Source organism: Pyrus communis, chromosome 3 (assembly GCF_963583255.1).
Source record: "Pyrus communis chromosome 3, drPyrComm1.1, whole genome shotgun sequence".
In the NCBI taxonomy this organism is placed as follows: Eukaryota; Viridiplantae; Streptophyta; class Magnoliopsida; order Rosales; family Rosaceae; genus Pyrus; species Pyrus communis.
This window is the reverse complement of record NC_084805.1, coordinates 26,939,011-26,954,411: the sequence shown is the minus strand read 5'-3', so window position 1 is coordinate 26,954,411 and position 15,401 is coordinate 26,939,011. Positions and strand designations below refer to the sequence as shown.

The 15,401-nt window shown below is 38.2% G+C and overlaps 2 protein-coding genes and 1 pseudogene across 2 annotated transcripts; all 3 read right to left on the bottom strand.

The window, feature by feature from the left end:
- LOC137727238 (senescence-specific cysteine protease SAG12-like) lies at positions 1 to 1,392 on the bottom strand. The gene is made up of 2 exons (XM_068466098.1): positions 902 to 1,392; positions 1 to 768 (listed from the first exon to the last, which is right to left on the bottom strand). Exons 1-2 carry the CDS (start codon positions 1,338 to 1,340, stop codon positions 173 to 175), a joined length of 1,035 nt encoding a protein of 344 aa, XP_068322199.1. The 5' UTR covers positions 1,341 to 1,392; the 3' UTR covers positions 1 to 172.
- An 897-nt stretch (positions 1,393 to 2,289) lies between these two features.
- On the bottom strand, positions 2,290 to 12,879 carry LOC137728534 (senescence-specific cysteine protease SAG39-like; annotated as a pseudogene).
- Positions 12,880 to 12,972: 93 nt separating this feature from the next.
- On the bottom strand, positions 12,973 to 14,316 carry LOC137730214 (senescence-specific cysteine protease SAG12-like). The gene is made up of 2 exons (XM_068469282.1): positions 13,826 to 14,316; positions 12,973 to 13,692 (listed from the first exon to the last, which is right to left on the bottom strand). The coding sequence occupies exons 1-2, from the start codon at positions 14,262 to 14,264 to the stop codon at positions 13,097 to 13,099; spliced, it is 1,035 nt and encodes a 344-aa protein (XP_068325383.1). The 5' UTR covers positions 14,265 to 14,316; the 3' UTR covers positions 12,973 to 13,096.
- Between the last annotated feature and the right edge of the window lie 1,085 nt (positions 14,317 to 15,401).

Genomic DNA, 15,401 nt, shown 5'->3' with positions numbered 1-15,401 from the left:
AGCAGGGTAGGAAAATTCATTGATGAATGTAAAGGTAAAATAGTGTAATTTCATAGAACCTACTTTTTGCAAGTACAAAATACAGGCATTTTCACAGCCTACGGGTTTTGTCTGCAGTACTTATAACCTATAGGCAAAGTGGAGAAGCTCACTCCACCCTTTCATTAATACATTACATAGTCGGATAGCAAGGTCTTATAGCGAGGCCACAAACACCACCTGGGGCCTCAGCGTTTCTAAGAATCTTCATGTAGCCACTCTCACCCCACGTATCGGACCATGAATTCTTGATTAACCAATAGGGGGTGCCATCTTCAGCTGTCCCATACCCAATGATGGTAACAGCGTGGTTCAATTCTGTCCCACAATCATCACCAGTGAACACCCCGCGCGAATAATGCTGAAAGGCTGGTGAGGCATGGATGGAAACGGAGACTGGTTGCATGGACACAGTCTTGAGTAGATCGGTTTCACTGTTGGGAGGCACCTCTGCATAACTAGTGATCTGGGCAGCAGCCTCATTTTCCTTGTTCATATCACATGTTCCGACACTGCCATCTAAACTCTGGTATGGGTAATTTTCTTCACCTGTGATTCCTCCGTTTCGTTGAATGTATGCAAGGGCATTAACTGCCCGACCACCTTGGCAGCCATTGTTATCTGTATCACAGTCCACAAGTTGTTGCTCGGACAGTGAGATCAATTTGCCAGTTTTGATTTGGGTAATCCCTTCGACTGCTGCCACTGCGGCAAATGCCCAGCAACAACCTGCATTTATTCGAACAAACGGATATGAATTAATTTCCGTAGGAATGAATGCACGAAGAAAGTAATTAATGCAATACATACATATGTACAAGGAAGCTTAGCCCTATGTTAATATGGAGGTTGGTGCTCTTACCACAGCTCCCTTGAAATTTTACTGGAGTAACTGCTCTCTTCTCCCTCCAGTCAATGCTTTGGGGAACATCAGCTGGGCTTAGGTTTTCGTATGTAAAAGATGCAGCTGCGGATGAGGTTGATTCAGTGGGCTGCTTGTATCCAGTATAATGCCTGAGGAATTCATCATAGGTCATATCCGAAAATCGGTTGATGCATAGGCTGTAAGTCATGTTCCCTTCACTGTTGAATTTCTCGACAAACTCCACATTGTTTTTGAAAATCTGGAAACGCCTTTCCTTCTCTGTGCTGTCCTGGTAAACGCGTCCATGCTTTTTCATCCACTGCACATGTTTTGCAGCAATGGAAGCTTGGTACAATGTGCGGGACGTGGCTTCAGATGCCAAGGTCCCCAAGGTGATGAGTATGGTAACAATCAAAAGGTTTCTTTCAAAAGCCATTGCGGTGATGAGAGGGCCGCTCTGTGTCGACTATGGCTTTGTTTCAAGTAGTGATTGGCAAGCTGGATGTGAAGAAGCAAGCATGATATTACCGGTTTATATAGAAGACGTTCGGGATGTCCTGCATGTGCACTTTGTTGAAATTGTTAGGATGGGAATTTAGAAGGGAGCCAAATTTCCTGGCACATTCCACAGGTTGATGACTCAAGTCACGGTAAACTTCATCAATCAATCTAGCCCAAATGCTACGCTTGTTTTGTTTTCACCGAGGAGTTTGTGCACAAAGAAGTTCGAACGATCCATTGATGAATCAAGGGTCTGATGACTACAAGTCCTTGGTCTATTGCTGAAGTCTTTGCCCCTTGGCCCTTAGTTTCCGTTAATGGTGCTGATGACCACAAATTTACCAATCTGCAGCAGTGAACCTCATACCGTGTTCATACGGAATTGGGGTGAGGTTCATGAAATTTGAACGTAAAACTCCAGTATTTGATGATGATTTTTTGAATTCAAGTACTAGCAATGGTAAGTCAATGCAGTGGCCCTCCAACTCAGAGTTGCTCGACTGGCATTCAAAGTGTTCTTCACGTAATTGTCTTTTCAAAACTAATTCTCTTGAGGTTGCAGATCTTCTGAATTAATTTTATGCTCAGCTAATTGATAAAAATTGCTCTAATGTGTATCAAGTTTCAACTTCATCAAGTGGAAGAACTATCTAAAATTTTAGGTCTAGAGAATCGAGATATTTTGAGATAAAACTTCGCACACCTAAATGAAAAGAAAATTAGATTCACACACTTAATTATATTCTTTTCAAAACAACTTGACGCCGTCTTCAGTTATGCTAATCAGATACAAAATACAAGCCCTTTTTATCAACGGAGCTTTCTCAATATTAAGAAGAAAATTAGATTTACGCACTTAATTGTAGTCTTTGAAGCAGAGACGATCAATCTATAATTGGGTAGGAAGCCGTTGTAGCAAGGCCACAAAGATCATCAGGAGGCCAGCATCTCTGAGAATTCACATGTAGCCATTTTGGTCCCAGCTCTCACCCCATTCATTCTTGAATATCCTGTACTCGGTGCCATCTGTAGTATGTGGCGAAGTCAGGAATTAGCAGGGGGAGAGGCGTATTTAAAAGTGCAAAGTTCAAAAATAGGGAAACAACCAAGTCCATTTAGTAATATCGTCCATAATTTATCAATACTAACAAGTTACATTAAAAACCCTTTTCAATGAAGACATCACTGCCAATATCTCCCGTTTTCATTTGAAAATATAGCAATAACGGCAAAATGCAGCATCTCTTGCTATATTTTACTCCAACTACTCATAAGTATCAAATCGACTATGTTGGCTTTCACTTGGAATGGAACAGAAAGTAGCTGCAAGTAGACCTGGCATTCGTGTCGTGTTTTTCGTGTTCGTGTCGTTTTCGTATCATACCCGATAGCTTAACAGGTCGTGTTGTGTAATACCCGTTAAAGTAAATGGGTAATATGACCCAACCCGAAATCAACCTGTTAATATTTTCAGGTAATATGACTCGACCCGTTACCCGTTAAGAAAAATATATTTTAAATCAATAAAAATGAAAATGAAAAACATAATTTGACCTAAAAAAATGCAAACCATAATACTAAATTAGTATATACATACTAAATTTCATAGTTGACCCCTTAATGATAATGAAAGTTGTAAAGCTTTTCATTACGAGTGATTACATTTTTCACACTTCTACAATAATTATTATTAATTTTATTACTTTTTCACTCAAATATAACATTGTTCATGAGATTTGGAGGGTTTTAAAAATCTAAACGACCATGTAACCTTGCCAATGAAACTCAAAGCTTACATGTTATTCCTGTTACAAAATCGTCAATTTTCATAAATCTTCATGACATAAGATTTTGTGGTATCCAAATTGACGATCAAATTAATTCACTGTATTCATATAGGATCAAGGAGTGTAGCTGTAAAAAATCATCAAAATCAGAGTTAAAATAACCATTAAATCGTGATTTTTCATTTATAACCGTCGAAAAGTTTTGTCTCGTTACTTGATCTCTGAATGTTTGTTTTTGCAATTTTTGGCGTATGCAATCTCGAAGCATATATAAACAAGTTTGACAGTTGGATCATTGAAATTAGTTTCATAGGATGCGTATCCCATCAAAACGATACATTAACTAACACTTAGAGTTTATTTATACTTTCATTAAGTATAACATAAGATTTTGTGGTATCCGCTAGTGTAAATATTTTAAATTGAAGATCTAATTCATTCATGTATTCATATAAGGTCAAGGAGTGTCGCGGTAAAAAATCATCAAAATCAGAGTTAAAATAACTGTTAAATCATGATTTTTCGTTTATAACCATCGAAAAGTTTTGTCTCATTACTTAATCTCTGAATGTTTGTTTCTTGCAATTTTTGGTGTATGCGATCTCGAAGCATATATAAACAAGTTTGATAGTTGGATCGTTGAAATTAGTTTTGTAGGATGCGTATTCCATCAAAACGATAGGTTCACTAACGCTTAAGAGTTTATTTATACTTTCATCAAGTATAACATAAGATTTTATGGTATCCACTAGTGTAAATATTTTAAATTGAAGATCGAATTCATTCATTGTATTCATATAGGGTCAAGGAGTGTAGCTGTAAAAAATCATCAAAATCGGAGTTAAAATACTCGTTAAATTGTAATTTTTTGTTTATAATCGTCGAAAATTTTTGTCTCGTTACTTGATCTCTGAATGTTTTTTTTTTTGCAATATTTGGCGTATGCGATCTTGAAGCATATATAAACAAGTTTGACGGTTGGATCGTTAAAATTAGTTTTGTAGGATGTGTATCCCATCAAAATGATAGATTCACTAACACTTAAGAGTCTATTTATACTTTCATCAAGTATCCAATAATGTAAATATTTTAAATTGAAAATCGAATTCATTCATTGTATTCATATAGGGTCAAAGAGTGTAGCTATAAAAAATCATCAAAATCAGAGTTAAAATAACTGTTAAATCGTAATTTTTTGTTTATAACCGTCGAAAAGTTTTGTCTCGCTACTTGATTTCTGAATGCTTGTTTTTTTCAATTTTTGGCGTATGCGATCTCGAAGCATATATAAACAAGTTTGACGGTTGGATCGTTGAAATTAGTTTCGTAGGATGCGTATCCAATCAAAACGATAGATTCACTAAAATTTAAGAGTTTATTTATACTTTCATCAAGTTTAACATAAGATTTTGTGCGTAAATATTTTAAATTGAAGATCGAATTCATTCATTGTATTCATATAGGGTCAAGGAGTGTAGCTGTAAAAAATCATCAAAATCAGAGTTAAAATAACCGTTAAATCGTGATTTTCGTTTATAACCGTCGAAAAATTTTGTCTCGTTACTTGATTTCTGAATGTTTGTTTTTTGCAATTTTTGGCGTATGCAATCTCGAAGCATATATAAACAAGTTTGACGGTTAGATCATTGAAATTAGTTTCATAGGATGCGTATCACATCAAAACGATACATTAACTAACACTTAGAGTTTCTTTGGGTTAAATATTAGGTGGGAAATTAATTATTATAATTTTTTTATGTGTTTGGTATTTTTAAATTACTTGATATTTTTATTTTTAATGTGTTTTATGATTTTTAATCTCAATCTTTGCCTATAATATACTATAAAAAAAATTAAAAAAACTTAAAATTTAAAATTTATATAGAATAATAATTAATAAACAATATATACATATTCATTATATGTATTGCATTTTATAGTAAGTTTCTTTTAGTAGTTTAAAAAATTAAAATCATCAAAATAACATTTTTCTTATCGTGTCGAAACAGGTTACCCGCGTGTCACTCTCGTGTAAACTTGTTAAGGACCCGTTATTAACAGGTTATTATTGTGTGACCTGATAATAATCCGATTAGTTATCGTGTTGATCCGAAACCCGTTATTTTCGTATCATTTACGTGTCGTATTAACGGGTCATGTAAGAAATTGTCAGGTCTAGCTGCAAGGATGCTGTTGGTTGATTGAATGTTGCATACTGCAACCAATTTGGGCACACAGAAGGCAAAGAATTAGAAAAAGGGATTGTAAAACAAGGTTCTAAAAAACGCTAGCGCTAATCGGGCGGCGGGTTGGGATATCGTGCGTAGGCAGGATCTAGGAAAATTAGGCGGATTTAAGTAAATTTATATTCTATTATATAAATTAATTAAATTTAAACACTTTTTTTTTAACAAAATTATATTTAAACATTAAATAAAACGTTATTTTTTAAAGGGGGTTTTTGTGACAACCCGTTCCAAATTTTACGTTTTTATTTTATTTTAAAAGCGTGAATTTACGAAATTGCCCTAGAGGTAAGGACTTTGACTTCCGTTGACCATCGACTTGAAAGATATGAGACTTATTCTTTTAGCATATCCTCGTAGTACTCATTGGTACGAACTTATAGGCGAAAGCCGTTTGCGAGTCCGGATTATAACGGTATAGTTACGGACGTTCGAAATTGGTTATTCAAGGTTAGTGTTTATTTAAATTAAATCCCCACTTTGTGGGGGAATCCCAATCAGAAATGGAGGGAGAAAAGAAAAGAAAAGAAAAAAAAAAAAAAAAAAGGGAAATGGGTTTTCGTCCACCCGCACCCACCGCGGGTGCCCATATTCCAAGGCCGATTCCGGCCAACTCCGGTGGAGTTTTTCGATGCCACCACCACCATCTTGAAGCTCTCATTCCCCTCTACAAAACCCACCCAAGAACCACCTTGATTAACCATGGGATGTGGAAGTTTGAGGCCACGAAAGTTGACGAAAATCAATGGTGCTCCGGCCACCCTTCTCGATTTTCCGGCAAATCGGCAAAGCAATGGCCGATGCCACCACTTGGGCTTTGTAGCCCATCATCCCAGGAGCAAAACCCAACCAACCTTGACCCCGTTGGACCACCGTAGACGACGAATCGACGTCGGGAAGTTTTAGGCACCCGCCGGCTTCGTGGGCAAAATTGATCATCTTCCGTCCACTTTTGGACTTCGTGGCAGGTATGAAAGTTGCTCCACTCATTGAGATCTTCATTTCTGTGAAGTTTGAGAATTTTTGGAAATAGTTGGATTTTCCGGCGAGTCGGGGCGGCCGACCGCCACCCGCGGCGGCGCGTGGCCAGTGAGCCGCCAATGCTATTTTTAGGCTATGTCGAATGTTTTGAATTCAGTTTTGTCATTTGAATGACGTAGGTTGATCGTTGGAACCTAAATTCGTTATGATACGTTACTTGATAAAAATGTGAGTCGATGATCCGACCGTTGGATCGTCACCAAAATTGGATACATTATAATACGTAATATTTAAAGATGATTGGAATTTACGGATCTGGAATCCGACTTACGGATCTTCCTGAATTGAATTTGTAAGTTAGTAAAATAAATGTTCACGTCCACTTGTTTTAGGCAATTGGCGGAGATCTGACCGTTGGATCGTAATGAAATTTTAATATGTTATTCTAGAAACATATTGTGGATTGTTGGGAGTTGTGGATTGAAAATCTGATATGCGGATCTTCCGGGTCAAGTTATACAGGGTTGTAAACCCTACCGTCGATCTTTGATCGACGGTTGACTTGTGGTCAATGGGTATCAAATTATTTCAGAATGTCATTGAGATTGTGTTTTATGTGAATTGCGTATTCTACGGATAAGAGTTCTGAGATGTGATTTGATAATTGGCCACAGGGACCGATCATTCAGGACGCCTCGATGCGCGTGCTAGAGAAGTATAGCGTGGACTTCAGGTGAGTGGATCTTTTCCTTTTTATTGTGCATATTATTGAGAGTTCTATCGATACTTTTAAATTGATTAGGTATATTACCTTCATATAATTATTGTGAATGCTTGAAGTACCTATATGAACTACGAATGGCTTGATCCCTGTTTAGGGTACGTAGGCAGTCTAACGAGACGTTAGATGCAGCCATAAAATATTTGAGACAAAAGCCTTACTTGGAAAATTGAGTAATGCGAAGGAAATTGGTAAAGATAAGTTTTAGTTTTGTGAATTAGTTAGTTGAATTAGAGTTAATTGGGTTGTCATGGATAATTATCCCTGAAAATAAGTAGTTTGGGAGTAGGGCGTTACTGATTGTACACTTCACACCATATTGTTTATAATTGAAAATGCTACGACATGGTTGAGTAGTAGATTGCATCATGATATATCCATATGTATATTACTTGCATATAATTATTGGGAATGCTTTCAAGTGCAAAGGTGAACTCAGGACACCCAGGTAAGTTCAAGTGAGTTTATGGTACTAGTTGAATCGATTACGTTATAGCATGACTACAGTTATGAGTTAGGCAACTTCGATACTGTCGTACTGGTTGCCATGAGTTGCACATGTTATATTGAGATGCATTGAGAGCTCATAAACCTGCACCCCGGTGTTAGTGCTCCCGCCCGTGGCCAGGGCACAGTCCTTCACGTGATGTTCACCTCCCGCACCTTATGCTCACCTTGGATCCAAGGTAGGTGCACAGTCCTGTCATACAGACCACCTTAGGTGGTTCCGACTCGTAGGTGACCCGCGATTATTCGCCCAGTCTTCACGTGACCGTAGCACTCGAGCGTATTTATTTACACCCAGTCTTGTCGTACAGACCACCTTAGGTGGTTCCGACTCGTGTGCAGGTATACTTATTGAGCTATGGGCTAGCCAGGATTGATGAGATATGGATAAGTCGTACAGGTCACTATAGGTGACTCCGACTTATATGCTAGCCATGATTGATGAGATATGGATAAGTCGTACAGGTCACTATAGGTGACTCCGACTTATATGCTAGCCAGGATTGATGAGATATGGATAAGTCGTACAGGTCACTATAGGTGACTCCGACTTATATGCTAGCCAGGATTGATGAGATATGAATAAGTCGTACAAGTCACTATAGGTGACTCCGACTTATATGCTAGCCATGATTGATGAGATATGGATAAGTCGTACAGGTCACTATAGGTGACTCCGACTTATATGCTAGCCATGATTGATGAGATATGGATAAGTTGTACATGTCATGTTAGATGACTCTGACTGATATATCACTTTGTATTGATTTAATTCATTTGGCCTACTTATTAATGTATGGTGGATTGATGGCAAACCGTGGTTTTGGTCATTTCCGAGTATGGTTTGGATATATGTATATATGTTGTACTGTCTTATGGAAAACGATACAGGTTTTACATTTAGGGGCATTACTTTTAAAGAGGTAGTAACTTTGGGAAGCTTGATTTTATTGTTTACTCACACCTTCTGTTTGGTGCCTTCCAGGTTTTAGCTGCTGAGTTTGTATCGACAAGAATCTGTGGCGAATCTTAGTATTGATGAATATTTTTGAGGGTATGATTCTTACCCACATTACTGTACCTTACTTATGCTCTGACATCGCGCGTGAAATGGGTTCGCTCCCACTCGTAGCGCACTCTGGTATTTAGACACTTTTGGATTCAAATTCATTCACTTTTTATACACTATCACATTTTATGGCTTCGTCACCTTACAGGTGTCGGCCAGCACAGCTCGATTCAGGGTCCAAGTGGACTTTCTGGGTCGGGGTGTGTCAGTTTTGATACAGATGCCTAGGTTTTAAAATTTTGAGATTAAACATTTATACCTTTTATAATTTTGATTAAACATTTTCCTACAATTTAGGTGCCACATGGATTAGAAGTAGCCTTTTTTATAATTTAAATTACCCAACTTGCCATTATATAAATATACCTTTTAATTCCTAGATAATACATTGAAACTCCAAAAATCTTGTAGATAAATATTGTAGAATTTAATTCGAATAAAAAGTCTTTCAAAATACCCATGAATGCGACTTGCCATTATATTTAATATACCTTTTGGTTTTTTTTTGTTTTTGGTATGTATTTGGTACGTTTATATTTATTTAAAAAAAAACATATTTGGTACATATTTTGACACACCCCGACCGAGACCAGGGCATGCTGGCCGTCACGTGGAAGTGACGTAACCATGCCCTGGTCTCGGTCGGGGTGTGTCAATTTCGTATCAGAGCCTAACCCTAGCCGTGGTGTGCAGACGAGGACGTCGGGCCCCTAAGGGGGTGGATTGTGACATCCCACATCGCCCAGGGGAGTGATCCTTATATGTATATTCTCATCCTTACTTAGCACGAGACATTTTGGGAGCTCACTGGCTTCGGGTTCCATGGGAACTCCGAAGTTAAGCGAGAAGGGGGTTAGAGCAATTCCATGATGGGTGACCCACTGGGAAGTTGCTCGTGAGTTCCCAAAAACAAAACCGTAAGGGCGTGGTTGGGGCCCAAAGCGGACAATATCTTGCTACGGTGTTGGAGCGGATCCGGGAAGTGATTCGTCCCGGGCCGGGATGTGACATATTTCCTATTGATTAAACATATATTTCTCCTTAGTACATATTTGGTACGTTATTTTGTCACATCCCGTCGCATGCCTTGATTTTGGTCGGGATGTGTCATTTTTTATATCTTCTTGGTACGTATTTGGTTCATTCATATTTCTTTTTTGTATGTATTTGGTACATTTATATATTATTTTGGTACGTTTATATTTATTTAAAAAAACATATTTGGTAAGTTACTTTATATATCTTCTTGATACGTATTCAATACGTTTAAATATATTATATGAACGTACTAGCCTCAAGCCTCCGAAAATAGAGAATACGTCTAATTATCTCACATGATATCAATATAAAATAGTGAAAGCAACCACTAATTGAAATGGATAAGTCCATTCAAAATTCAAAAATGAGGATCACAGAATTCTAATGTGGGAGTAGAAACCATACATCTCAAATGTGGGAGAAGAAACTGGCTTCCTAAAAAAAAGGCCACATACAAAATATATCAACCTTAAAGGATAATAATTAACATTTTAAATTTAAAAAAAAAAACACAATAATTACATGTAATCTAAATAAATATAAAAATGCTGACATGGCTATTATTTAGGCGTCCTAATCAAATTTCAAAATAAAATCAATGTTTAATCTAAAGAGTATTAGAAAAGTGCAGGGGATTCTAATTTTCTTTTTTTTTTAAAAAGGCGAGAGTTTTAGGTACAAAATATAGGTGTGATTTTAAAAGAAATAAAAAGTGATAATTAAGAGAGGGGAAAATTTGATATTTAGGTTAAGAAAGAGAAAAATAAAGGGATATAAAAAGTAATAAATATAAGATGGGGACTATTTAAAAGAAATGTGCAGCGATTAAAAAGATGGTGGGACCATCTTAAATAAATCATGAAATTAAAAAAGTAATGTTATTCATAACATGTTTTTATACTATATTTCTATACCACCTTAAGTGGTATCTGATGTAGACAGCCGCATCATTTGAAAATTTTGCAAAACCCAAGGAAAAGAAGGAGAAAGACTCCTCGTATACCATAATCATCATTTAATTTACTAATTTTTCTTAATTATTAGTTTATTAAATAATGAGCTAAATTTAAAAATCTGATTAATTTAAATAATGTAGCTGTCCATTTCAAATGTTATATAAGATAGTATGAAAATGTGGTAGAAGTAACATTACTCGAATTAAAATGGTTGTTGAGACCTCATCTTCTTCCTCGGGCGCGATTGACTGTGCAAAAAAACTTTCAGATTCCCGCTTCTTCATATATGCCCACCTAGCCCCACCCCGCCCGGCCCAACCTCGCCCAGACTTGAATAGCTCTGCTTAATCCCTCCCTCCTAGTCTCGCCTAATGTGCTTTCCGATTAGGAAGGGGCTTCACGACTAGCAGGTTTTCTGACGGGAGCAGAGGGGCGAACCGTCGCTCGTGGGATTCACTTCCGCCTAGGGGAGGGGCTGCCGCCCCTCCCTGTCCCTCTGTAGCTTCGCCCGTAGCCAACAATGGTGACACCGTGGTTTGGGACTGTCCCGCAGCCTTGTACAGCGGTGAAGACCCCGCTTTTGTAAAATCTAAAGTCCAGCCAGGTGACAAGAATGCCAATTGAAACCGGTTGCATGGACACGGCCTTGATTAGATCGCCTTCGCGGTTGCGAGGGGCTAATTTGTAACCAGTTATACATGCACTGGAAGCGTGCCAATTTGAGTTGTTAGTGTGGCATATTCCCTCAGTAGCCTCGTAGGGGTAATTTGCTTCGCTTGCGATTCCTCGATTTTGCAGTATGTATTCAAAGGCAGTCACCGTGGTATCACCATGGCAGCCCTTGTTTTCGTAATCTCCGGAACAGTCCACAAGTTGTTGCTCGGATAGTGATCTCAACTAACCTGTTCTGATCCGGATAATCCCTTCCAAAGCAGCCACTGCAGAGGATGCCCAGCAACAGCCTACAATATATAACACAAAATATGAATGTCAATACATACTACAAGCCAAGGAATAGTGATGTGTTCTAGTGTACTTGATACATTGTCGATATGTTCAAACATCAGTAAGATGTGGACTAAATATCGATAGTATTCTAGTTTAAAAACGAATAAAAACATTTAAGATAGTAAAACAAAATAAAGCATTTAAAGTTGATCTCTTAGACTCTTACCACAGGGTCCTTGATTCTTTACGTGGTGACGACTCCATGCATCCTCCAGTCGATGCTAAGGGGAACATCAGGACCGCCTAAGCTCTCGTACCTAAAAGATACATCTGCGGATGATGTCTGTTCAGTGGGCTTTATGTATCCAGTATATTGTTGGACGAAATCTTCGTGGCTAAAATCGGCAAATTCATTGAGTCCTAACTTGTATGTGTTATTTTCATCACGGTTGAATTTCTCCACGTACTCGACGTTGCTCTTGAATATGGCGAAACGCCTTTCCTTTTCTTCACTGTCCATATAAACGCGTCCGTACTTTGCCATCCACAGATCATATTTTGCAGCAATTGAAGCTTCGTACAATGTTCGCGATGAGGCTTGAGATGCAAAAGTCCCCAAGATGATGAATATTGAAATAATCGCAAGGTTTTTCTCAAAAGTCAATGTTGACAAAGTACCGATGGAACTGAGGACTTTGTGATGACAACTGATGAGTCCATATTATACCATATATTATTTATTGATTATTTTGATGAGATTTTGATACTTTAAATTATATTTCTAATGTAGCACATTCGACTTCCTTTGGAGCAAAAAGTGATTAAACGGATGAATTTTGGAGTGATTCCAGTTGAAGGATGTTCGCGAGCCTTTCAAGATAATTGTATCAAAATTCCAAATTTTTCTATCGAGCCTTTTGACCGTGGCGAGGAAAAGAAGGCCCAGCGTGCAGCGCTACGTTTTTGGACGTTTTAGGCATTTTGGAAGTCAAGATGGCACATTTGGAGGAAGATTCCTTCTGAAGATTTGTTAGGGACGTCTCAAGCTTTCAAAAGAGACCTTTTGGTTTTCACTGTGGAAGGCACGTTCCATAACCGGTCATCTGGGAAGCATGCTCGTTTTGTCACTTGCTCTGTTTTGCTATATGTATTCAAAGGCATAATCCATCAAACTGCCGTTGCAGCTGTGGTTATTAATTTAGCCTAAGCAGGGTAGGAAAATTCATTGTTGAATATAAAGGTAAAATAGTGTAATTTCATAAACCATACTTTTAGCAAATACAAAATACAGGCATTTTCACAGCCTATGGTTTTTGTCTGTAGTACTTATAACCTATAGGCAAAGTGGAGAAGCTCAGTCCACCCCTTCATTAATACATTACTTAGTCGGATAGGTAGCTTTCGTAGCGAGGCTACAAACACCACCTGGGGCTTCAGCGTTTCTAAGAATCTTCATGTAGCCATTCTCACCCCACGTATCGGACCATGAATTCTTGATTAACCAATAGGGGGTGCCATCTTCAGCTGTCCCATACCCAATGATGGTAACAGCGTGGTTCAATTCTGTCCCACAATCATCGCCCGTGAACACCCCGCCTGAATAATGCTGAAAGGCTGGTGACGCATTGATGGCAACGGAGACTGGTTGCATGGACACAGCCTTGAGTAGATCGGTTTCACTGTTGGGACGTACCTCTGCATAACTAGTAATCTGGGCGGCAGCCTCATTTGCCTCATTCATGTCACATGTTCCGGCACTGCCATCTAAACTCTGGTATGGGTAATTTTCTTCACTGGCAATTCCTCCGTTTCGTTGAATGTATGCAAAGGCATTACCCATCCAACCACCTTGGCAGCCATTGTTATCTGTATCACAGTCCACAAGTTGTTGCTCAGACAGTGAGATCAATTTGCCAGTTTTGATTTGGGTAATCCCTTCGACTGCAGCCACTGCAGAAAATGCCCAGCAACAACCTGCATTTATTCGAACAAACGGATATGAATTAATTTCCATAGGAATGAATGCACGAAGAAAGTAATTAATGCAATACATACATATGTACAATGAAGCTTAGCCCTATGTTAATATGGTGGTTGGTGCTCTTACCACAGCGCCCTTGAAATTTTACTGGAGTAACTGCTCCATTCTCCCTCCAGTCAATGCTTTGGGGAACATCAGCCAGGCTCAGGTTTTCGTATGTGAAAGATGCAGCTGTGGATGAGGTTGATTCAGTGGGCTGCTTGTATCCAGTATAATCCCTGAGGAATTCTTCATAGGTCATATCCGAAAATCGGTTGATGTATAGGCTGTAAGTCATGTTCCCTTCACTGTTGAATTTCTCGACAAACTCCACATTGTTTTTGAAAATTTGGAAACGCCTTTCCTTCTCTGCGCTGTCCTGGTAAACGCGTCCATGCTTTTTCATCCACTGCTCATGTTTTTCAGCAATGGAAGCTTGGTACAATGTGCGGGACGTGGCTTCAGATGCCAAGGTCCCCAAGGTGACGAGTATGGTAATAATCAAAAGGTTTCTTTCAAAAGCCATTGCGGTGATGAGAGGGCGCTCTGTGTCGACAATGGCTTTGTTTCAAGTAGTGATTGGCAAGCTGGATGTGAAGAAGCAAGCATGATATTACCGGTTTATATAGAAGACGTTCGGGATGTCCTGCATGTGCACTTTGTTGAAATTGTTAGGATGGGAATTTAGAAGGGAGCCAAATTTCCTGGCACATTCCACGGGTTGATGACTCAAGTCACGGTAAACTTCATCAATCAATCTAGCCCGAACGCTACGCTTGTTTTGTTTTTGCAGAGGAGTTTGTGCACAAAGAAGTTCGAAGATCCATTGATGAATCAAGGGTCTGATGACTACAAGTCCTTGGTCTATTGCTGAAGTCTTTGCCCCTTGGCCTTTAGTTTCCGTTAATGGTGCTGATGACCACAAATTTACCAATCTGCAGCAGTGAACCTCATACTTTGTTCATGCGGAATTGGGGTGAGGTTCATGAAATTTGAACGTAAAACTCCAGTATTTGATGATGATTTTTCGAAATTCAAGTACTAACAATGGTAAGTCAATGCAGTGGCCCTCCAACTGAGAATTGCTCGACTGGCATTCAAAGTGTTCTTCACGTAATTAAGTGTCCTTTTCAAAACTAATTCTCTTGAGGTTGCAGATCTTCTGAATTAATTTTATGCTTGGCTAATTGATAAAACTTGCTCTAATGTATATCAAGTTTCAACTTCATCAAGTGCAAGAACTATCTAAAATTTTAAGTCTAGAGAATCGAGGTATTTTGAGATAAAACTCCGCACACCTAAATGAAAAGAAAATTAGATCCACACTAAGGAGGTGTATTCAATTGAGAATTTGAGAGACTTTAATGGATTCATAAATCTATGGATTTTTATGGAGTTTAATTGATTCAAAGAAATTCCATATAAAATTTTGATTTAATTCCCTCGAAATCTTATGGGAGATATGAGATTTTTGGATGCTTAAAATACACTACGAAATCTCTCCAATTCCCTCTAATTCCTTAACTTTCTCAAATTCTTTAAAATCAATTTCTAATTGAATACACCTGAAATGTTATAAACTTCTTTAAAATCCGAATTGAATATACTCAGATTTCTAAGGATTTTAATAAATTATCTTAAATTCTAATTGAATACACCTTGA

What these genes read in the sequence shown, in the direction of transcription:
- LOC137727238 (XM_068466098.1), bottom strand. Translation starts at nt 1,340, where the DNA reads ATGGCTTTTGAAAGAAACCTTTTGATTGTTACCATACTCATCACCTTG. An exon ending in AAAATTTCAAGGGAGCTGTG is followed by an intron (nt 769 to 901) that starts GTAAGAGCACCA and finishes GAATAAATGCAG; the next exon opens with GTTGTTGCTGGGCATTTGCC.
- LOC137730214 (XM_068469282.1), bottom strand. Translation starts at nt 14,264, where the DNA reads ATGGCTTTTGAAAGAAACCTTTTGATTATTACCATACTCGTCACCTTG. An exon ending in AAAATTTCAAGGGCGCTGTG is followed by an intron (nt 13,693 to 13,825) that starts GTAAGAGCACCA and finishes GAATAAATGCAG; the next exon opens with GTTGTTGCTGGGCATTTTCT.